Here is a 25,069-nt window from a genome sequence, read left to right as displayed (position 1 = left end):
TCTTGATTACTGTAGTGATCAAAAATTATGCAGGTGGAGCTGTATCCAACAAAATTAACATTACCATATAATTTATTAAGAATCCAGAAACCTTTCTCAAATTATGAGGACTCATTATTTTAGGTGGATTTAAAAATAATGTTTGAGCTTCTTTGATCAGCTTTAAGAAGTGGTTTTGAGCCATCAGACTTCATACATGTCATGCTTGTTTGTACTCAACTTATACAGTTTCTGTTTCCAAACCAGAGATGATGATCTAGTCATAATACTCTTCTTCCTCTTACAAAATGTTATTACTGATAGTGATTACCATCTGTGTTTAGGGAGTGGTTGAAAATACTTTAATAACTAGAAGTTATTTCCCTCAATGTTGTTGGATGCTCTTTTTCTCAGTCACCTCATTACTAATAGCTGCGTGCCAGATTTGTTTCTTTGATATTGACACTGTATGCAATTATTTATATTGTTACTTTGTTTTTTGAGTCATTCTGCTAAATGCAGTGAGAGTTACAAAAGATGTTCTTGACTTTGTATCTATTTTTGAGACATTTAAAATTCAAAAGATGGGCATAGCATATATTTACAAAATCAGTGAGTTGTGTGTTATATATTACATATAAATATATGTACAATATATGAAAAAATAAAATAGTATGTAAGGGATAGAATTCCTCAGGTTTTGAGTGTGAGGCCCACTTTAAATACAGTTTTGGAGAAAAATGCAGGTGAATTATGAAGGCAAGGGAAATATATGTTATTCATAGATGATTTGATATGCTTAAATTAGGATGTAGTGGGAAAAGTGGCTGTATTAATGTAATTTTCATTCATGCTCAGAATTTCTTTGCTCCCTAATACATATTTCCGGGACTTCCCTGGTGGCTCAGATGATTAAGAATCTGCTTGCAATGCAAGAGACTTGGGTTCGATCCCTGGGTCAGGAAGACCTCTTGGAGAAGGAAATGGCTTGACACTCAAGTATTCTTGCCTGGAGAATCCCATGGACAGAGGAGCCTAGTGGGGAAAATTCCACAGGGTTGCAAAGAGTTGGACACGACTAAGTGACTAACGCACACACACACACCCACATACACACATTTCCAGGGTAAATAATCCAGTCACTTTAAAAAGTACTTTGCTGCTTAACTAGTCTCTATCAGTTCCTCTTTGGCCTGGGACATAGCCCAAAATAAAACTGTATTTCAGTTTTACATTCCTAACTAACCAGGTAAACTAGCCTTCATATGCTGAGTATATTGTATTCCAAAAGTTTGTTACCAATTCTGTTTTTTGAACTTGACAGTTGCTTATAAAACAATTGAGTCAGTTTTGGTAATGTACCTGGATGAGCCCTGAAAAGCTCTATTTTGACCCATAACATATCTGAGCCATATAGGTACTAAGTGTGAATGTTTTGACCTAGAGGCAGGCAGCCATGTGCTACAAGAGGAAGTGTACTCTTTTTGAAGGATAAGACTAATGGTAGGCAAAATTTTGATAAAATCTGTTTGTTTTAGACATTATTCTACTTACCTTTTCATATATATTAGTGCTTCCCAGTGACCCTCTCCCTAGTGGTAGCCCTAATGCCTTCATGCTTGCCTTAAGTACCTCACCTTGGACTTTTAACCTGGGCCTACGAATTCCCTATATCCCAAGAATTCTTTGTTCACAATTACCTGCCTTTCCTGTTCCATTTGGGCTTCTGTTCTATTGTAGTAATTGATCTTACCTAGTTTTTAGGAGATGTAATTCCAGCTGTCAGTATCTTAAACTCTCAAAGAGGAGTTTATATTTTAGAAAGAGGATACAATGTCTCAGACAGCTGACCTAGGTTCTTCAAAAAGTTACTTACCAGGAAAGAGATATGGGAGAGAGGCTGTTCTAGATTAAATGAGACAAAAGAGATACATCCAAATGCAGAGTGTGAACTTTGTCTGGATCCTGATTTGGAAAAATATAAAAGCTGTAAAGAAAGCTGAGCACGGAAGAATTGATGCTTTTGAACTGTGGTGTTGGAGAAGACTCTTGAGAGTCCCTTGGACTGCAAGGAGATCCAACCAGTCCATCCTAAAGGAGATCAGCCCTAGGTATTCATTGGAAGGACTGATGTTGAAGCTGAAACTCCAATATTTTGGCCACCTGATGCAAAGAGCTGACTCATTGCAAAAGACCCTGATGCTCAGAAAGATTGAGAGCAGGAGGAGAAGGGGACGACAGAGGATGAGATGGTTGGATGGCATCATGGACTCAATGGACATGGATTTGGGTAGACTCCAGGAGTTGGTGATGGACAGGGAGGCCTGGTGTGCTGCAGTTCATGGGGTCACAAGGAGTCAGACATGACTGAGCAACTGAACTGAACTAAATGGATGTTCTTGGGACATTTGGGACAGTTTAAATAGAAAATTTGTATTAAAGGATGTACAACGATTTATTTTCTTTTTATTTATTTAATATAAATTTATTTATTTTAATTGAAGGTTAATTACTTTACAATATTGTATTGGTTTTACCATACATCAACATGAAAACGCCACGGGTATACACATGTTCCCCATCCTGAAACCCCCTCCCACCTCCCTCCCTGTACCATCATCCCTCTGGGTCATCCCAGTGCACCAGCCCCAAGCATCCAGTATCATGCATTGAACCTGGACTGGCGATTCATTTCATATATGATATTACACATGTTTCAGTGCCATTCTCCCAAATCATCCCACCCTCTCCCTCTCCCACAGAGTCCAAAAGACATTTCTATGCATCTGTGTCTCTTTTGCTGTCTCGCATACAAGGTTATCGTTACCATCTTTCTAAATTCCATATATATGAGTTAGTATACTGCATTGGTGTTTTTCTTTCTGGCTTACTTCACCCTGTATAATAGGCTCCAGTTTCATCCACCTCATTAGAACTGATTCAAATGTATTCTTTTTAATGGCTGAGAATCACTACAGATGGTGACTGCAGCCATGAAATTAAAAGATGCATATTCCTTGGAAGGAAAGATATGACCAACCTAGATAGCATATTCAAAAGCAGAGACACTACTTTGCCAACAAAGGTCCGGCTAGTCAAGACTATGGTTTTTTCTGTGGTCATGTATGGATGTGAGAGTTGGACTGTGAAGAAGGCTGAGCGCCGAAGAATTGATGCTTTTGAACTGTGGTGTTGGAGAAGACTCTTGAGAGTCCCTTGGACTGCAAGGAGATCCAGCCAGTCCATTCTGAAGGAGCTCAGCCCTGGGATTTCTTTGGAAGGAATGATGCTAAAGCTGAAACTCCAGTACTTTGGCCACCTCATGCAAAGAGTTGACTCATTGGAAAAGACTCTGATGCTGGGAGGGGTTGGGGGCAGGAGGAGAAGGGGACGACAGAGGATGAGATGGCTGGATGGCATCACTGACTCGATGGACGTGAGTCTGAGTGAACTCCGGGAGTTGGTGATGGATAGGGAGGCCTGGCGTGCTGTGATTCATGGGGTCTGAAAGAGTCGGACACGACTGAGCGACTGATCTGATCTGATCTGATCTGATTTTCTCATTATTAGTGTATAGGAATGCAAGGGATTTCTGTGTGTTGATTTTATATCCTTCAACTTTACTATATTCATTGATTAGTTCTAGTAATTTTCTGGTGGGATCTTTAGGGTTTTCTATGTAGAGGATCATGTCATCTGCAAACAATGAGAGTTTTACTTCTTTTCCAATTTGGATTCCTTTTATTTCTTTTTCTGCTCTGATTGCTGTGGCCAATACTTCCAAAACTCTGTTTAATAGTAGTGGTGAGAGTGGGCACCCTTGTCTTATTCCTGACTTTAGGGGAAATGCTTTCAGTGTTTCACCATTGAGGATAATGTTTACTGTGGGTTTGTCATATATAGCTTTTATAATGTTGAGGAATGTTCCTTCTATTCCTGCTTTCTGGAGAGTTTTTATCATAAATGGATGTTGAATTTTGTCAAAGGCTTTCTCTGCATCTATTGAAATGATCATATGGCTTTTATTTTTCAATTTGTTAATGTGGTGTATTACAGTGATTGATTTGCGGATATTGAAGAATCCTTGCATCCCTGGGATAAAGCCTACTTGGTCATGGTGTATGATCTTTTTAATGTGTTGTTGGATTCTGATTGCTAGAATTTTGTTAAGGATTTTTGCATCTATGTTCCTCAGTGATATTGGCCTGTACTTTTCTTTTTTTGTGGCATCTTTGTCAGGTTTTTGTATTAGGGTGGTGGTGGCCTCATAGAATGAGTTTGGAAGTTTACCTTCCTCTGCAATTTTCTGGAAGAGTTTGAGTAGAATAGGTGTTAGCTCTTCTCTAAATTTTTGGTAGAATTCAGCTGTGAAGCGATCTGGACCTGGGCTTTTGTTTGCTGGAAGATTTCTGATTACGCTTTCAATTTCCGTGCTTGTGGTGGGTCTGTTAAGATTTTCTATTTCTTCCTGGTTCAGTTTTGGAAGGTTGTACTTTTCTAAGAATTTGTCCATTTCTTCCATGTTGTCCATTTTATTGGCATATGATTGCTGATAGTAGTCTCTTATGATCCTTTGTATTTCTGTGTTGTCTGTTGTGATCTCTCCATTTTCATTTCTAATTTTATTGATTTGATTTTTCTCCCTTTGTTTCTTGATGAATCTGGCTAATGGTTTGTCAATTTTATTTATCCTTTTGAAGAACCAGCTTTTGGCTTTGTTGATTTTTGCTATGATCTCTTTTGTTTCTTTTGCATTTATTTCGGCCCTAATTTTTAAGATTTCTTTCCTTCTGCTAACCCTGGGGTTCTTCATTTCTTCCTTTTCTAGTTGCTTTAGGTGTAGAGTTAGGTTATTTATTTGACTTTTTTCTTGTTTCTTTAGGTATGCCTGTATTGCTATGAACCTTCCCCTTAGAACTGCTTTTACAGTGTCCCACAGGTTTAGGGTTGTTGTGTTTTCATTTTCATTCGTTTCTATGCATATTTTGATTTCTTTTTTTATTTCTTCTGTGATTTGTTAGTTATTCAGCAGCGTGTTGTTCAGTCTCCATATGTTGGAATTTTAAGTAGTTTTTCTCCTGTAATTGAGATCTAATCTTACTGCATTGTGGTCAGAAAAGATGCTTGGAATGATTTCAATTTTTTTGAGTTTACCAAGGCTAGATTTATGGTGCAGGATGTGACCTATCCCGGAGAAGTTTCCATGTGCGCTTGAAAAAAAGGTGAAATTCATTGTTTTGGGGTGAAATGTCCTATAGATATAAATTAGGTCTAACTGGTCTGTTGTATCATTTAAAGTTTGTGTTTCCTTGTTAATTTTCTGTTTAGTTGATCTATCCATAGGTGTGAGTGGGGTATTAAAGTCTCCCACTAGTATTGTGTTATTGTTAATTTCCCCTTTCATACTTGTTAGCATTTGTCTTATATATTGTGGTGCTCCTATGTTGGGTGCATATATATTTATGATTGTTATATCTTCTTCTTGGATTGATCCTTTGATCATTATGTAGTGTCCTTCTTTGTCTCTTTTCACAGCCTTTGTTTTAAAGTATATTTTATCTGATATGAGTATTGCTACTCCTGCTTTCTTTTGGTCTCTATTTGCGTGGTATATCTTTTTCCAGCCCTTGACTTTCAGTCTGTATGTGTCCCCTGTTTTGAGGTGGGTTTCTTGTAGACAACATATATAGGGGTCTTGTTTTTGTATCCATTCAGCCAGTCTTTGTCTTTTGGTTGGGGCATTCAACCCATTTACTTTTAAGGTAATTATTGATAAGTATGATCCCGTTGCCATTTACTTTATTGTTTTGGGTTCGAGTTTATACACCCTTGTTGTGTTTCCTGTCTAGATAATATCCTTTCGCATTTGTTAGAGAGCTGGTTTGGTGGTGCTGAATTCTCTCAGTTTTTGCTTGTCTGTAAAGCTTTTGATTTCTCCTTCATATTTGAATGAGATCCTTGCGGTACAGTAATCTGGGCTGTAGGTTATTTTCTTTCATCACTTTAAATATGTCCTGTCATTGTCTTCTGGCCTGAAGAGTTTCTATTGAAAGATCAGCTGTTATCCTTATGGGAATCCCCTTGTGTGTTATTTGTTTTTCCCTTGCTTCTTCTATATTTGTTCTTTGTGTTTGATCTTTGTTAATTTGATTAATATGTGTTTTGGGGTGTTTCACATTGGATTTATCCTGTTTGGGACTCTCTGGGTTTCTTGGACTTGGATGATTATTTCCTTCCCCATTTTAGGGAAGTTTTCAACTATTATCTCCTCAAGTATTTTCTCATGGTCTTTCTTTTTGTCTTCTTCTTCTGGGACTCCTATGATTCGAATGTTGGGGCATTTAACATGGTCCTGGAGGTCTCTGAGATTGTCCTCATTTCTTTTAATTCATTTTTTTTTCCTCTCTGATTCATTTATTTCTACTATTCTGTCTTCTACTTCACTAATCCTATCCTCTGCCTCCGTTATTGTACTATTTGTTCCCTCCAGAGTGTTTTTGATCTCATTTATTGCTTTATTCATTATATACTGACTCTTTTTTATTTCTTCTGGGTCCTTGTTAAACCTTTCTTGCATCTTCTCAATCCTTGGCTCCAGGCTATTTATCTGTGATTCCATTTTGATTTCAAGATTTTGGATCATTTTCACTATCATTATTCAGAATTCTTTGTCAGGTAGATTCCCTATCTCTTCCTCTTTTGTTTGGTTTGGTGGGCATTTATCCTGTTCCTTTACCTGCTGGGTATTCATCTGTCTCTTCATCCTGTTTATATTGCCGTGTTTGGGGTGGCCTTTCTGTATTCTGGCAGTTTGTGGAGTTCACTTTATGTGGAGTTTCCTTGCTGTGGGTGGGGTTGTACGGATGGCTTGTCAAGGTTTCCTGGTTAGGGAAGCTTGTGTCAGTGTTCTGGTGGGTGGAGCTGGATTTCTTGTCTCTGGAGTGCAATGAAGTGTCCAGTAATGAGTTATGAGATGTCAGTGGGTTTGGAGTGACTTTGGGCAGCCTGTATATTGAAGCTCAGAGCTGTGTTCCTGTATTGCTGGAGAATTTGCGTGGTATGTCTTGCTCTGGAACTTCTTGGCCCTTGTGTGGTGCTTGGTTTCAGTGTAGGTATGGAGGCGTTTGATGAGTTCCTGTCGATTAGTGTTCCCCGGAGTCAGGAGTTCTCTGGTGTTCTCAGGATTTGGACTTAAGCCTCCTGCTTCTGGTTTTCAGTCTTATTCTTACAGTAGCCTTAAGACTTCTCCATCTATACAGCACCGTTGATAAAACATCTAGGTTAAAGATGAAAAGTTTCTTTACAGTGAGGGACACCCAGAGAGGTTCACAGAGTTACATGGAGAAGAGAAGAGGGAGGAGGGAGTTAGAGGTGACCCGAATGAGATGAGGTGGAATCAAAAGAGGAGAGAGCAAGCTAGCCAGTAATAACTTCCTTATGTGTGCTCCATAGTCTGGACTGCTCAGAGATGTTCAAGGAGTTATACAGAGAAGAGAAGAGGGAGGAAGGAGACAGAGGTGGCCAGGAGGATAAATGGGGGAATCAAAAGGAGAGAGACAGATCCAGTCAGTAATTAGTTCCCTAAGTGTTCTCCACTGTCTGGAACACACAAAGAGATTCACAGAGTTGGGTAGAGAAGAGAAGAGGGAGGGAGGAGATAGAGGTGACCTGGTGGAGAAAAAGGAGAGTCCAAAGGGGAGAGAGCAGTCAAGCCAGTAATCTCACTCCCATGTAAAAATGGGTATTGAAGATTGGGTTCTTAAAGGTACAAGATTGATAACAAATACCAAAAAGCAAAGATTAAAAATCTAGAGAAGAAGTTGGATTTTCAAAAATACAATGTTAAAGAAGAGAAAAAAAGAAAAACAAAGTCACAAAAGTTATAAAATATATAATTATTAAATAGTGTCTCTTTTTTTTTTTGCAAAGTAATAGTAGGTTATAAAAATGAAAATTAGAGTAATAGAGGACTTAAAATTTTTTAAAAATTTAAAAAATGATAGTAAAAATATATCTAGGACTTTCTCTGGTGTGGTTGTGGGCAGTGTTGGGTCAGTTCATTTTCAGCTAGTTCCTTGGTCTGGCTTATATTTCTCAAGATCTATAGGCCCCCCCCCATGTAGTCAGTACTAACTTCAGGGTTTTGATCTGTTGCACTTGTCACTTCCAAGACGGTTCCCTCTGTTTTAGCTTCTTTTGTTTGCTGGTCTCTTCAGTGTCTGATTTCCGCCCTGACACAAGGGGACGGTGGTGGACACTTTTTTAGGCTCACTTGTTCATTTGCTGTGGGGAGGGAGGGACACTGCAAACAAATAACACTGGCGTGTGCTCGCAGTGTCTCAGCCACACTGGGCCTGTTCCCGCCCACGCTGCTCAGGCTCTAGGTTGCTCCACCGGGAACCGTCCGAGGCCACCTGGGCTGCATGCACCTCCCAGGTCTAAGCTGCTCAGGTTCAGGTACTCGGGTAGTCCTCAGAGGCGCAGACTCGGTTGGGCCTGCATTTTGTGGCCTTCCCAGGTCTGAGCTGCTCAGGTGATGAGATGTTTGGCGAGCGCGGTTGCTGCGACTTATCTCCTCCCCTGTCCCTGCCACTCGGTTTTCTGGGTGTACAACCAATGCACCTTTTCAGGTGGATGTTGACCATCCAGAACCTCAAGAAGTCTTGTTTAGCAAAGAAGCCTGCTTGCAGTGTGGTAGATAATGCCTCTCTGGGGCTGTGATTGCCCCCTTCCGGCTCTGGCTGCCTGTCACTGGAGGGGGATGGTCTGCAGTCGGCTGTCTTTGTTCAGTCTTTTGTTCTGTGAGGGTACCTGACGGTGTCTCAGGTTAGGGCTTTTCGCGTGGTAGCTATCCCACAGTCTGGTTTGCTAGCCCAAGTTAGTTCTTTCAGATTGGCCTTGGGGCATTCAGGCCCAGTCCTTACTCTAAGCAATGCAGACCGTGCCTCCCTGCCCAGCCCCCACTTGCTAGTGGCGGGTGCAGGCATCTCCGCTGCGAGTTACCTATGGGCACGTAATCTGTGGGTTTTAATTAATTATTTATTTTTCCTCCCAGTTATGTTGCCCTCTGAGGTTCCAAGGCTCACCACAGACTCGGCAGTGAGAGTGTTTCCTGGTGTTTGTTAACTTCTCTCTTTTTAAGACTCCCTTCCTGGAACGAAGCTCCGTCCCTACCTCTTTTGTCTCTCTTTTTGCTTTTTATATTTTTTCCTACCTCCTTTCGAAGACAATGGACTGCTTTTCTGGGTGCCTGATGTCCTCTGCCGGCATTCAGAAGTTGTTTTGTGGAATTTACTCAGCGTTTAAATGTTCTTTTGATGAATTCGTTGGGGAGAAAGTGGTCTCACTGTCCTATTCCTCTGCCATCTTAGGACTGCCTCCGATTAATTTTCTTAGCTGTGGTCATAGTATTGTGGTTATGCAGCAGTCCTTAATTCTTTGGAAATGTGTGCTGAAGTATTATGATCTCTAAAGCTTAGATTAGAAAAATAAAGCAAATACAGCAAAATGTTAGCAGTTGTTGAATTCACGTGGAGGATATACAGATAGATGTTCATTGTACTATTTCAGGTGTTATGCGTAGTTGAAATTTTTCATAATAAAGATTTGGAAAACAGGAAAGCTATTCATTAATACAATAATATTTAAATTGTAAATTTCATGCAATGGAGAATTCAGACAGCATGAAGAACTTCTTGAGCTGGAGTAGCTAGTTCTAGATCCTCTAAATTTCTACTGTTGTTTAGTCACTAAGTTGTGTCCAACTCTTTTGTGACGTCGTGGACTGTAACTCGCCAGACTCCTCTGTCCATGGGCTTTCCCAGGTAAGAATATTGTAGTGTGTTGCCATTTCCTTCTTCAGGGCATCTTCATGACCCAGGGATTAAACCCACTTCTCCCACTTTGGCAGGCGGATTCTTTATCACTGAGCCACCAGGGAAGCCCTCATTTCTACTGCTTCTTCCCTATTCCACTTACCATTCATTCAAAGATTCAGATTTTGTCCTATTGACAGCAGCTGCTCAAGCTAGAGGAAGGACGATGAAGTTTCTCAGGGTGATGACAGCTTATTTTTACATATAGATTATAAGTCATAGATTACCAGAATGTGAGTATCACTGGTAGTGTGGTTCATTAGAGATTGTTGTTGTTGTTTTTTTTTTTACTTTGAATAAAGGCTGTTTCAAGTAATTAAAAACAAAGTTAGATAAACTGTATTCTTTTATATTGAATGGATATTATAATCTATGTAAAAATTGATAATACTAACTGCATAAGAAGAATTAGTGGACATAACTGAATTGTTAAGTGTTGCATTTGGAATAACTGTGGCTCTAACTTTAAATAACAAAAATAGGCTATTTCAGATCAAATCACACTATAAAGTACAGTTCCATAATTAGTGCTAGTTGAAATTAAGACTGAGAAAGATGCAGCTAGTGTTGAATTTTTCTTTCAGCTTTGTGAAAATTTTTACATTTAAAAAATGGATATGGAAAACAGTATAGATGTTCTAAAAAATTAATAAGCAGAATTATCATATGATCTACTAACTCCTGGGTATTTATCAAAGGGAAATGAAATCATTATCTCAAAGATAGTTGCACCCCCATATTCATTGCAGCATTATTTGCAACAGTCAACACGTCAAAACAACCAATGCCCGTCTGTGGATGAATAGATAAAGAAAATGTGATATACATATACATATTATTCAGCCATAAAACTGAAGAAAATCCTACCACTTGTGATAACATGGATGGACCTTGAGGGCATTATGCTAAGTGAAATAAGTCAGTCAGAGAAAGACAAATATTGTATGAACTCACTTATATGTGGAATCTGAAAAAACCTGAACTCATAGACACAGAGAACAGGTTGATGGGTTGGTTACCAGAGGTAGGGGGTGGGGAGTGGGCGAAATGGATGAAGGTGGTTAAAAGATGTAAACTCCTAGCTATAAGATAAATAAGTCCTGAGGATAAAATGTACAGCATGGTGACTATAGTTAGCAATATTCTATTGTATTTTTGAAGGTCACTAAGACAGTAGATGGAGAAGGCAGTGGCACCCCACTCCAGTACTCTTGCCTGGAAAATCCCATGGGTGGAGGAGCCTGGTAGGCTGCAGTTCATGGGGTCGCTAAGAGTCGGACGCGACTGAGCGACTTCACTTTCACTTTTCACTTTCATGCATTGGAGAAGGAAATGGCACCCCAGTCCAGTATTCTTGCCTGGAGAATCCCTTGGATGGGGGAGCCTGGTGGGCTGCCATCTATGGGGTCGCACAGAGTTGGACACAACTGAAGCAACTTAGCAGCAAGACAGTAGACCTTAAAAGTTCTCATCACAAGAAAAAATTGTAACTATGTGTGGTGATGGATGTTAACTTTTGGTGGTACTTTTGCAGTATATACACGTATCAAATCATTGTATTGTACACTTAAAACTAATATGTTATATATCAATTATATCAATAAAATGGAAATTTCATGTGATTCAAACTAATTATCAATGGGAAAAAAAAGACTCCTGCCTTCATAGAATTTTCATTTTAATGAGGAGTTTATTACAGTATAACATATTATTCCAAAATTTAGTGGCTTAAAAAAACCAACAATTATTATCTCACAGTTTCTGTGGGTCATGAATTTGGGAGTGGTATAGATGGGTGGTTCTGGCCCACGATCTCTCATGAGGTTGTAAGTCTGTATGTCAGCTGAGGCTGCAGGCATCTAAAGACATAACTGAGTCTGAAGAATCAGCATCCAAGACAGTTCACTCACCTGTTTATTGGCAGGGGGCCTTATGTCTTTGCTGGTTATTGATTGTAGGCCTCAATTTCTCACCATGTCAGCCTCTCCATAATGCTGCTTGAGTGTCCTCATGACACCTGCTAAGGTGGCTTCCCCTAGATGGGGTGATTGAAGAGAGAGGACAAGGAGCAAGCCACAATGACTTTTTCCCCCAACTGCAGTGCCTTTTATCTTGGAAATCATACATTGTCACTTCCACTAGTGATTTGGAAGCAAGTCACTGAATTGAGGCCACATGCGATTTGATCTCTTGATCAAATTTGATATCTTGAACGAAGGAGTTGTTAAATTTGATCTCTTGAATGAAGGAGTGACAAAGAATTCATGAACACATTTTAAAACAACAACAGGAAGATAGATAATAAGCAATAAACATAGCAAGTAAATTAATGGAGCTTATTAGAAGGTTTTAAGTTCTATGAAAATAAGAAAAAAAGAGGGCAGAAATAAGGGGAATTAAAGTATGTGTGTGTGTGGAAGGGATGTAGGTTGCAATTTTCAACAAGGTGGTCAGTGTAAGACTCGTTAGGAAGATTAGATTTGAGTAAACACTTGAAAGAGATGAAGAAGTTAGCTAAGCAGATATCTAAGAGAAGAAAGCACTAAATCAAAGGAATAGGTGACCTAAAAGTGCTGGGATGGGAGTAAAATGAGGCGAGAGAAAAGAATGCTAACCGTAGTATATTAGTAGTGTATTTTCAGTTGGGCAGGTGGGAATGTTGAAGGATTCTTTTTTCTTTTTCTTTTAACTTAAAGTTTTTTTTTTTAAGTTTTTATTCTATATTAGAGCATACTTGATTAGCAATTTTGTGTTAGTTTCAGGTATATAGCTAAGTGATTGAGTTATACATATACATGTATGTATTCTTTTTTCAAATTCTTTTCCCGTTTAGGTTATTACAGACGCTCCCTGTGCTATACAGTAGGTCCCTATTGGTTATCTATTTTAAATATAGTAGTGTATATGTTGGAGAAGGAAATGGCAACCCACTCCAGTGTTCTTGCCTGGAGAATCCCAGAGACGGGGGAGCCTGATGGGCTGCCGTCTATGGCTTTGCACAGAGTCGGACATGACTGAAGTGACTTAGCAGCTTAGCAGTGTATATGTGACAGTCCCAAATTCCCAATCTATCCCTGCTTCCCACCTTCCCCCCCAAAACCATAAGTTCCTTTTCTAAGTCTGTGAGTCTGCTTCTGGCTTTGTAAATAAGTTCATTTGTATCATTTTTGTAGATGCCACATATAAATTATATCATATGATATTTGTCTTTCTCTGTCTGACTTATTTCACTTTGTATGATAATCTCTAGGTCCATCCATGTTGCAAATGGCATGGTTCATTCTTTTTTATGGCCAAGTAATATTCCACTGTATGTACCACATCTTTATCCATTCATCTTTTGGTGAATATTTAGGTTGTTTCCATGTCTTGGCTATTGTAAACAGCACTGCAATGAACACTGGGGTACATGTAAGAGGAAGGGTTATTTCCATGGCTGATATTAATAAGTTTATTGTTTCTAATAGGAATGTAAAGAAGAAATCAAAATGGATCTGAGTATGAGTGTGAATTCTGTCACCATCTCTGTTGAGGGAATGACATGTAGTTCCTGTGTTTGGACCATTGAACAGCAGATTGGAAAACTGAATGGTGTACATCATATTAAAGTAAGTTACTCCTTGGAAATCAGTGCTGTTGACTGGAATTCTTCTGGGAAATTATACTTCTAACACTGAAATAGATGCAGAAACACTAACATGTATGACATAAAGACGGTCATACTTCAAACCGTGAAGCTGAGTAAGTTTTCTTTGGCCCATTAACTTATTTCCTTGTTAAAGGCAATAATAAATTATATATTTTTAAAATTTAAAAACATCTGAAGATTGAGTCTTGATGTTATGGTTGTATCAGTTTATATTTTATAAGTATAGGTGCTGACATGAGTTTGAACAAACTCTATACTGGTGTGCAAAGAGTCAGACAAGACTTATCGACTGAACAACAACAACAGTATTTTTTATTACTGTTGATGTCATATTAAACTAAAATACATGTTCTCAAAGGAAGGATCATGGGGTTTCTTTCTCTTTTATATCATGACAGTTAGTATGTTTAGTAATAATGTAGTCTTCCTTAAGAACATGCATACAAAGTGTAACTCATTTTCTAAACATTTCACTTTAGTTTTTAATTGCAAAACTAAAATAGACTTTTGTTAGACAATCTTAACAAATTCCTGCTGTAATTCATCTCAGAGTCCTACTTAGTGAAAAAGAGTGATTTATCATATATTATAGTTTCTTTGTGCTGCTACTGCTAAGTCGCTTCAGTCATGTCCGACTCTGTGCGACCCCGTAGACAGCAGCCCACCAGGCTCCCCTGTCCCTGGGATTCTTCAGGCAAGAACACTGGAGTGGGTTGCCATTTCCTTCTCCAATGCATGAAAGTGAAAAATGAAAGTGAAGTCGCTCAGTCATGTCCGACTCTTCGTGACCCCATAGCTTTTCTTACTTATGTATAATAATTATAATAACAATTCATGTTCACTACAGAGAAACCAGAGAAGGCGATGGGACCCCACTCCAGTACTCTTGCCTGGAAAATCCCATGGATGGAGGAGCCTGGTAGGCTGCAGTCCATGGGGTCACTAGGAGTCAGGCACAACTGAAACAACTTAGCAGCAGCAGCAGTAGCAAGCTTTGTTTAACACCTTTTAAACACAAAAGCCAAAAGTAGCAAAGTCAGCGCAGGACTACCCCAAAGGAAACAAAATGATACCATGCCCCCTATATCCTGTAAAAAATGTCTTTTAATGTTTCCTGTGCTCGTTTTTTTTTTTTTTTTTTGACATAGACATAGTGTGTTAAAGCTGCAAGTGGTCTTAGATATGACTTAAGTAGTCTAACCCCCTCATTTTACACATGGACAGACTGAAGCCCAGATAAGGAAGTGATTTGTGCTAAATTACACAGCTACCTAATACCAGATAAAACTAGAACTCAAGTTCCATGATTCCTGGGCCAGAATGTTTTCTGGTCATACAGTGTTTACAGATGCATTTTAATTTGCATATGGTTCTCAAACTTGTGATCTCCAATTTATTCTGTCACATAACTTCCAAAAAAAAAAAGCCTGGTATTTTCATCATCAACTTGCTTCCTACCACAAAATTGCTGTTTTAGCTCTGTGTCACTATTCTCTATATAAATTCTTCTCAGAATAATTCTAATATTCTTGGCATGAGATACCTTGAATTATATTTTATGTGTCACTGTCTTTTTAATTTTTCTATTTCCATGTTCATAAAGGTGTCTTTGATGTTAAAGCCTTTGGAGTTAAAAATATGTTTTGATGAAGTCCAACTTTCTCAGTTTCAGCACTGTTGACATTTTGGGCCGGATAACTCTTTGTCTTAGGAGAGTGCTTTGAAGGATGTTTAGCAACATCCCTGGCCTCTAACCATGAGATGCCAGTAGCCTCTCCTTCCACTTGTGACAACCAAAAATGTCTCCAGACATTGCCACTGTTCCCTAGGGATGAAATTGCCCTTGGTTGAAGATCACTCCTGTAGTCCCTTCTCAGAGAACCTCTGTTATATACCTTTTGGCTCTTTAGTTATTGTTTGATGATGGTAAATTGATTTTCAAACAGGCTCATGTGCCCCTTTCTCTTCATATTAGCTTCTTATGGTTCTTTTTTGCCAGTGACGGGTATAGTGAACAGTGTTTCTCAAACCACAGCATGAGAATCACCTGTAAGGCTTATAAAACATAGATTGCTTTAAAACATAAAACACCCAGAGTTTCTGTTTTAGTAGTAGATCTGAATGGGGCCTAAGAACTTAACTATATCTGTGGTTCTGGGACCACAGTTTAAGAACCATTGTATTGCATGAGTTATACTTACACTAAAGATTATTTGTCATTTGTTTGAAATTTAATTTAACTGGGTCTGTCCTATATTTTCATTTACTAAATCTAGTTGGTAACCTACTTTGAAATCATTCTCCTTTACTTTTAGACCCTCATAAGCACTGATTTATTTATTGTTCCTATAGCTTTAATTTTTAAAAACTACCATATAAATGGAATCATATAATATATAGTCTTTTGAGCCTGGCATCTTTCATTTAACATTGTGCATCTGAGATTCATCCATGTTGTTGCATGTATCACTGGCTCTTTCCTTTTTGTTTCTGAGACATTATTCTCTTGTGTGGATTGTACCAAAGTTTGTTTACCCATTCATCTATTGAGAGACATTGCATTGTTTTCACTTTCTTTTGTGATTATGAAAAATCCTCTGAATGTTCACATCCAAATCTTTGTGTGGACATAAGTTTTAATTTCTCTTAGGCAGATTCCTAGGATTGGATTTGTTCTATCATGTGGTAAGTGTATGTTCAACTTTTTGAGACACTGGCAAATGATTTACCATAGTGGCTATACTATTTTATGTTCCCACCACCAATGTTTGAGGATTCCACTTTTCTCACATTCTCTACAACACTTTGTATTACCAGTCCTTTTAGTTTCAGACATTCTCGTGGGTATGTAGTGGTATCTCAATTCTCATTCTCTTAATGGATAATGATATTGAGTATCTTTTTTTGTGCTTCTTAGGCATTTGTATATCTTGTATACCTTCTCTGTGAAATGTCTGTCTCTGTGAAATTTTTAGCTGCATGTTTTGTTATTGTTCAATTTTGATTGTTTTCTATATATTCTGAATATGTCTTCTCTTAGATATGTGTCTTCCAATTTTTTCCCCAGTCCGTGGGTTGACTTTTTAATCTTTTAAAAGTGTCTTTCCCAGAGCAGCAGTTTTTACTTTTGTTGAATTCCAATTTATCCACTTTTTTTATGGAGCATGCTTTTGGTGTCATTGCTAAGAAATCTTGACCTTACCCAAGATCACAAAGATTTTACACCTGTGTCTTCTAAAAGATTTTACATTTAGATCTATGATCCATTTTAATTAATTAATCCATAATCTGTATACATTATGAAGTATGAGTTGAGGTTAATTGTCTTAAATATGGATGTCCAGTTTGCTAAGCAGCTCTATTTGTTGAAAAGTTTATTTTTTCCCCATTGAATTGCCTTTGCACCTTTGTTGAAGCTCAATTTACCATATACTTATGGATATATTTCTGTATACTCTGTTCTGGTCTATTGATCTGTGTGTCTGTCCTGTAAATATCACACAATCTTGATTATTGTAGCTTTGTAATGAACCTTAAAATAAAGTAGTATAATTTCTCAACTTTGTTATTTTTCATAATTGTTTTGGCTATTCTATTTTCTTTCCCTGTACACATAAATTTTAGAATCAGTATATAGGTTTCTACAAAAATATAGCCTGGGATTTTGACTGTGACTGTGTTGATTCTATAGATCTATTTGGATAGAATTAACATCTTAATAATATTAAGTATTCAAACCTTTGTACATGATATAGCTCTCCATTTATTTAGGTATTCCTTATCAGGGATCTGTAGTTTTCATTGTACAGATCCTGCATATATTTTATTAAACTTACATTAAATATTTTCTGTTTTTAGATGATGTTTAAATGGTACTTTTTAAAAAATTTTAATTTCAGTTGTTCATTACAAACATACAGAAATGCGGTTGGTTTTTGTATGTTGACTTTGTATCCTGAACTTTGCTAAACTGTCATTAAATCTGTTAGCTTCTCTGTAGATTCTTTGAGATTTTCCACATAAGCAATTATATCATCAGGGCATAAAAATAGTTTTATTTCTTCCTTTCTAGTCTGTATGTCTTTTATTCATTTTCTGTCTAGAACTTCCATTACAATTTTTAATAGGAGTGTTGAAAGTGAACATTTGTGTCTTGTTCCTGATTAAGGGGGAAAACATTGTCCTTCACCTTTAAGTATTGTATTAGTGTAGGGTTTTGTAGATGCCCTGTATCAGGTTAAGGAAATTCTTTCCTCTTCCTGGTTTTCTGAGAGCTTTTATTTGTAATCATGAATAGATGTTGAATTTTTTCAAGTGCTTTTTCTACATCTAGAGGTGATCATATTGTTTTTCTTCCTTAAGGCTGTTAATATGGTGAATTACATTGATTGATTTTCAAATGTTATACTAGCCATGCATTCCCAGGATAAGCCCAACTTGGTCAAATAATAGTTTTAATGAAAAATTTCAAACATACACAGAAGTACAACTTGTACCTGTCACCCACAGAATTCCTTGCTCTTTATTTTCATGACAGCATCATTTGATTTTGATAATGTATTTTGCTGATGCTTTTGAAGATTTGTTCTGGGCCTTCCTGCCTGTTGTACTTTGTTTAAGGTAGAGGTCCCTGACTCTGCTTAGTCGCTCAGTCATGCCCAATTCTTTGCGACCCCATGGACTGCAGCATGCCAGGCTCCTCTGTTCATGGGTATGTTCCAGGCAAGAATACTGGATGGGTTGCCATGCCCTCCTCTGGGGATCTTCCCAATTCAGGGACCGAACCTAGGTCTCCCACACTGTGGAAGGATTCTTTACCGTCTGAGCCACCAGGAAATCCCTGACTAATGGATTGGAAATTCCTAGTATATCTCCATGCCATTTTCAAGCCTTTTTGCTGCCCCCTGTCCATTTCCTTTTTTCTTGTCACTCTTCAGAATTCTCAGCATTGTTTGGAGCATAATTTCAGCAGTCTTTCCCATGCTTCATTCAGTTTGGTTCCCCACTTGTTCTCTCCTATTTCTCTTCAACTTGTATCCCAGGGCCCAAAGACGTTAACAATATCTCCTTGCCAAAAGTTTGGGGATTTCTACTATAATGATGTTAATATATGGAGGCTTTTTCTTAAATATACTGTGAAATGCTGACTCTTCAACATGTTTATTTTTATTTCCAGGGCTTAATGAGTCAATGTGTAATTTTAACTGAGTTGTGTCTTCATTTGTATAATGTACTTATTGTTTTAATATATTGTTTAAGCTTTCATCATCATTAAAACAACTTTATATTGGTTGTGGTTCTATTTACTGGAAGTTTTCTGTAATTTTTCCTTTATTCAGTATTCATTACAATGATGACAGAAAGTTAATGCAACTTTGGAATTTGATCAGCTTGCATCAGTCCTAAAAAGGTTTTTCTTTGACTAGTTCAGATCCATATGCAAAAGATAAATTTTAGACATGCTGCCCAGAATAGATGTAAATATTCTAAAGGGAACTTTATCTAACTGGACATCAGATTTACTGCAGGATTTAGAATTAGGAATCTGATGGATTCTAATAATAAGAAGCTCATTACATATTTTAAATGCTCGAATCATTAAATTCGAGCATACACCAGAATGCTTTGTGTATCTCCAGATCAAATACTTATGGGAGTTCTTTCTTTTAATCTTAATCTAAACATTAAGTTTTTACCCCTTCTTCAGAGATTTCAGATGGATTTTAGCTTTTCAGTGAAGTACGGGATTCATGCTTTCTTGTCCTTACAGTGTTCTTGTCTGTGATTCATACGTCTCATAAGATCTTAAGCAAATTAGCTTCAGTTTGCCTTGTTTTTATTACCAAAAAATTGGCTAATTGGCACATAGTGATATTTCATGGAATTTGATACAAAATTTCACCACATGTTGTGCTGCCAATATGTTGACAGTTATTTTCTACATCTGAAACTCTACGTGTTTTTTTCCATGTCTAAATCTTATATTCATCTTGGCCAGAGAGGACAAAGTAAACTGTATCCATTTTACTATTTGGGAAGAAAGTACTGTTTCTCATTTGCTTACTAAACTACACACTCTGGTCAGATGAGACTATGTTGATGGTTGTGGCAGGAAAATCTTTCTTTACATAGTGTAATATGCTTTTTGCTGAGTTTTCTGTCCTGTAGGTATCCATGTGAATACTTAGTTTTCACTTTCACATGCTCCAAATGTAGGGTTTCCTCTGATTCTCCAGGCAAGGATACTGGAGTGGGTTGCCATGCCCTCCTTCAGGGGATCGTTCTGACCCAAGAGTCAAACCAGTGTCTCTTACATCTCCTGCATTGGCAGGCAGGTTCTTTACCACTAATGCCACCTGGGAAGCCTCATTTACCATCTACCTTGGCATAACTACAATCTTAGAGGCTTTCTGATTGCCTCCTCCCCTCCTCCCTGGCCTAAGGACATGGCTGCCTTTAATTTGTTTTGAAGAGAGAGCCAAGTTGGAAAAGCTGAGAGATGACAGGTAACTTTTATTAACTCTACTACAGGTTTTCTCCAAAGTGTTTGTATTCAAAATACTCAAATTTATAAAAATATTTTGCAATTTTTCACTAATTGTAACTGTCCAAAAATCAGACAGATATTTTTGCAATTTGTTAATTAGAAAAGAGGATGGAAAAAATAGCTCTGCAACCTTCGGTCTCAAAACTTTAAAAATGAATAATTTAATTTCAGTGAATAAGTATGACATCTGTACCTGACTTATCCTCAAGTGAAATCAATTAAACTTCTCCACTTGAGCTGAAATGGCTGGTGCTAGGGGCCAGGAAAGATATAAGCATCTGAATGGAGAGTTCCAAAGAATAGCAAGGAGAGATAAGAAAGCCTTCCTCAGCGATCAATGCAAAGAAATAGAGGAAAACAACAGATGGGAAAGACTAGAGATCTCTTCAAGAAAATTAGAGATACCAAGGGAACATTTCATGCAAAAATGGGCTCGATAAAGGACAGAAATGGTATGGACCTAAGAGAAGCAGAAGATATTAAGAAGAGGTGGCAAGAATACACAGAAGAACTGTACAAAAAAGATCTTCACGACCCAGATAATCCTGATGGTGTGATCACTGACCTAGAGCCAGACATCCTGGAATGTGCAGTCAAGTGGGCCTTAGAAAGCATCACTACAAACAAAGCTAGTGGAGGTGATGGAATTCCAGTTGAGCTATTCCAAATCCTGAAAGATGATGCTGTGAAAGTGCTGCACTCAATATGCCAGCAAATTTGGAAAACTCAGCAGTGGCCACAGGACTGGAAAAGGTCAGTTTTCATTCCAATCCCAAAGAAAGGCAATGCCAAAGAATGCTCAAACTACTGCACAATTGCACTCATCTCACACGCGGTAAAGTAATGCTCAAAATTCTCCAAGCCAGGCTTCAGCAATATGTGAACCGTGAACTTCCAGATGTTCAAGCTTGTTTTAGAAAAGGCAGAGGAACCAGAGATTAAATTGCCAACATCCGTGGGATCATGGAAAAAGCAAGAGAGTTCCAGAAAAACATCTATTTCTGCTTTATTGACTATGCCAAAGCCTTTGACTGTGTGGATCACAATAAACTGTGGAAAATTCTGAAAGAGATGGGAGTACCAGAGCACCTGACCTGCCTCTTGAGAAACCTATATGCAGGTCAGGAAGCAACAGTTAGAACTGGACATGGAACAACAGACTGGTTCCAAATAGGAAAAGGAGTACGTCAAGGCTGTATATTGTCACCCTGCTTATTTAACTTCTATGCAGAGTACATCATGAGAAACGCTGGACTGGAAGAAGCACAGGCTGGAATCAAGATTGCTGGGAGAAATATCAGTAACCTCAGATATGCAGATGATACCACCCTTATGGCAGAAAGTGAAGAGGAACTAAAAAGCCTCTTGATGAAAGTGAAAGTGGAGAGTGAAAAAGTTGGCTTAAAGCTCAACATTCAGAAAACGAAGATCATGGCATCTGGTCCCATCACTTCATGGGAAAACAGTGGAAACAGTGTCAGACTTTATTTTTTGGGGCTCCAAAATCACTCCAGATGCTGATTGCAGCCATGAAATTAAAAGACGCTTACTCCTTGGAAGAAAAGTTATGACTAACCTAGACAGCATATTGCAAAGCAGAGACATTACTTTGCCAACAAAGGTCCGTCTAGTCAAGGCTATGGTTTTTCCAATAGTCATGTATGGATGTGAGAGTTGGACTGTGAAGAAGGCTGAGGGCCGAAGAATTGATGCTTTTGAACTGTGGTGTTGGAGAAGACTCTTGAGAGTCCCTTGGACTGCAAGGAGATCCAACCAGTCCATTCCGAAGGAGATCAGCCCTGGGATTTCTTTGGAAGGAATGATGCTAAAGCTGAAACTCCAGTACTTTGGCCACCTGATGCGAAGAGTTGACTCATTGGAAAAGACTCTGATGCTGGGAGGGATTGGGGGCAGGAGGAGAAGGGGATGACAGAGGATGAGATGGCTGGATGGCATCACTGACTCGATGGACATGAGTCTGAGTGAACTCCGAGAGTTGGTGATGGACAGGGAGGCCTGGCGTGCTGCGATTCATGGGGTCGCAGAGAGTCAGACACGATTGAGCAACTGAACTGAACTGAGGGGCAGAATAGAAGCTAGGTCTTACTAATTAAGTGTGTGCTAATTTCAGTAAAGCTGTTTTAACCATCTAGAAACTAGTTCACATAGTTTTTCTCCAAATTACTTAGGTTCTTATTGTCTACTGCCAACTAATGTATTTTCCAAAACCCTCAACTCTCTGACAAACTGGTTTAGATTATTAAATTTTCCCTGTTATCTATGTAAAGCTAAAGGATGACATTCTCTTTGACATTTGCATGTACATTCCTGTATAAATTTTCCCCTAGAGACTTATTGCACCCCACTCATATGTAAGGCTGCTACGTTTACTGCATCTTCCCAGAATTCACCTCTGCTTAATATGACCTATCTAAAGTCAGAAAAATGCAATTAAATTGAATTATGCTGTACAAGAAAAGTAGCAGAAGTATAACATGAAAGCACTTTGTGTTATCAACAGTGATTTATATGGATCCTAGTGACAGATACTTAAGGCTGTACTTTCCTGAGTACATTCATAATTTGTTTGCTAAAAATGAAGGTAGACATGCTTTTTCTGCCTTTTCCAGCTCTGCCTCTACAGTCAAAAGCCCATATGATAGAGTATACTAGTAATCCTTCTTCTTTTCTCCTTCCTTTAAAAAGTATATTACTAAGTGTTGCTTTCTAGGCCCAGAGACAGATTTATGGTGAAGTTAAGCTTAAGTGTCAGAGCCTGCCACTTGCATCTTCCCCTTCTAAGACCTGGAAGGAATTGTAGCAGTGTTCCCATGGTTATCTGTTTTTGTGAAAGTAAAATAATTTAACCACAATCTTTTAAATCCATTGTCTACTTCCACTTCGACCCACCTCTTTTAGACTTCCCTTTTATGTAAGTAGTATTGGATGTGCCATAGGCATTTTGGGGATCTGATTAATAGGCTGAATTGAGGATATGTTTAGTTTGGGGTTAGTAAAATATTTGGCTGTAAGGGGCTTCCCAGGTGGTGCTAGTGGTAAAGAATCTGCCTGCCAATGCAGGAGACACATGAGATGCAGGAGACATGGGTTCGATCCCTGGGTCAGGAAGAAGGGAATGGAGAAGGGAATGGCTACCCACTCCAGTATTCTTGCCTGGAGAATTTAATGGACAGAGGAGCTGGGCAGGCTACAATCCATGGGGTCGCAAAGAGTCAGACGTGACTGAGCATGCGTGCGCACATGGGCATGCACGCACATACACACACGGTTCTTAGTTGCTTCTGTGTATAATGAAATTTGTGCTACGGGTTCTGGTAGGATAATGTCCTTACCACCCATGATGCCAACTCACCAGGGTCATGGCACAAAGGAGTTAGGGCCTAGTGTAAAAGTGATAAATGAGTGTTATCAATTCAAAGAGTATTTAAAACTAGTTCACTGCACAAGTAAACTTTTCTGAAATGCCCTGAGATCTTATTGTTCATATATGAAAGAAACTTGATAGTTTTCCCAAATTTGACAATCATATATAAAATGATTTTACAAAATCACTGTTAAATGAAGCAGCAGAGTACATATATAGCCAAACATGTAGAAAGAGAAAATATTATACAGGTGTAGGAGGTATTATTAATAAAAAAGTTACTTTAGTGGATTTTATGGTATTTGGTAAGTTTCAAAACTTTATAACTTGTAATTTTGTTACTCATTTAGAATATTTACATTTGTACAGATGTTTTTTCATTTATAGTTTTGTGCTATTTTCCTTAATGAAGGTCCCTCAAAATGCTTACATTTCAGAGGCCACAAAAGGTGGATTCACCTCTTTCTAGGCACTGTATGGAGAATTGTCCTTGTCCGAACATAATTTATGGTCAGAATGCAGCTTAAGATGTTAACACATAAATATTGGTCACTTCTCAAAGACTGTTAAGGTTTAAATTTTCTGGATCATAGTTTCTGAGATTATAATTAAGACTAATGTGTAATCAATTCAGGAGAAGGCAATGGCACCCCACTCCAGTACTCTTGCCTGGAAAATCCCATGGATGGAGGAGCCTGGTGGGCTGCAGTCCATGGGGTCTCGAGGAGTCGGACACGACTGAGCGATGTCACTTTCACTTTTCACTTTCCTGCATTGGAGAAGGAAATGGCAACCCACTCCAGTGTTCTTGCCTGGAGAATCCCAGGGACTGGGGAGCCTGGTGGGCTGCCATCTATGGGGTCGCACAGAGTCGGACACGACTGAAGTGACTTAGCAGCAGCAGCAGCAGTAGTCAGTTCAGAAACCAGATTTAAAGAGGACATTGTTTCAGCTAAGTCTTGGAGCTGTTTGTTGTATTTGGAATAAAACTCTGATATGAATTAATAAAGTTATGATGTTAAAGTCAAAGAGATGTTTGTTGTGTTTGGAATAAAACTCTGATATGAATTAATATAATTGTGATATTAAATTGAGTATGATTGTTTTATTTAAAAAATGTTGCAGTGGAACAGATTAGAGATTTAATTAACAGGATTCAAGGCAAGTGAATAGTCAAGAAGTCTCTAATTTTGAAATAAGTAGAATGAATATGATTATACCTCTTTGCAGCTTCAGCATTTAAATATATTTGGGGTATTATGTCTTAAATTGCAAAGTTTATAAATGAGTGTTATACTTTTGTTCTGCCAAGACTGTAGACTTTAAAGAGATTAACTTGAAGCTTTATTTAATCACCCCAGTGGTCTGTTCAGGGGGAAAATAAAATGGGTAGATAATGTGAAGGTCTTTCTCTGAGATTGGCCTTTTTGAAAGTGGTAATGTAACATTAAATTTAGTTAGATATAAGCACCAAATGACTCTAAAGGTTAATTCCTTATTAACAGATTACTTTGTCCTTGAAACTTAACTGCATTTTGTGTGCTTTTTCCTTTACTCAGATAAAGGCTGCAGTCCATTTTCCTAAAACAGACTATCCTTTAAAAAAATGACCACTTAGGTAATTCCCTGGCAAT

The 25,069-nt window shown here is 38.2% G+C and overlaps 1 protein-coding gene across 1 annotated transcript in view; it reads left to right on the top strand.

The window, feature by feature from the left end:
* The window catches only part of ATP7A (ATPase copper transporting alpha), a 128,295-nt gene that overhangs the window by 38,989 nt on the left and 64,237 nt on the right, over positions 1-25,069 (top strand). The window contains exon 2 of the mRNA XM_005888672.3: positions 13,322-13,462. Coding sequence (XP_005888734.1) covers positions 13,343-13,462 — 120 coding nt within the window. The 5' untranslated portion in view covers positions 13,322-13,342. The remainder of the gene's footprint in view (positions 1-13,321; positions 13,463-25,069) is intronic.

This window comes from Bos mutus, chromosome X, assembly GCF_027580195.1.
Source record: "Bos mutus isolate GX-2022 chromosome X, NWIPB_WYAK_1.1, whole genome shotgun sequence".
NCBI classification, from domain to species: Eukaryota; Metazoa; Chordata; class Mammalia; order Artiodactyla; family Bovidae; genus Bos; species Bos mutus.
The sequence above is the reverse complement of the archived record's forward strand: the minus strand, read 5'-3'. Positions and strand labels throughout refer to the sequence as shown.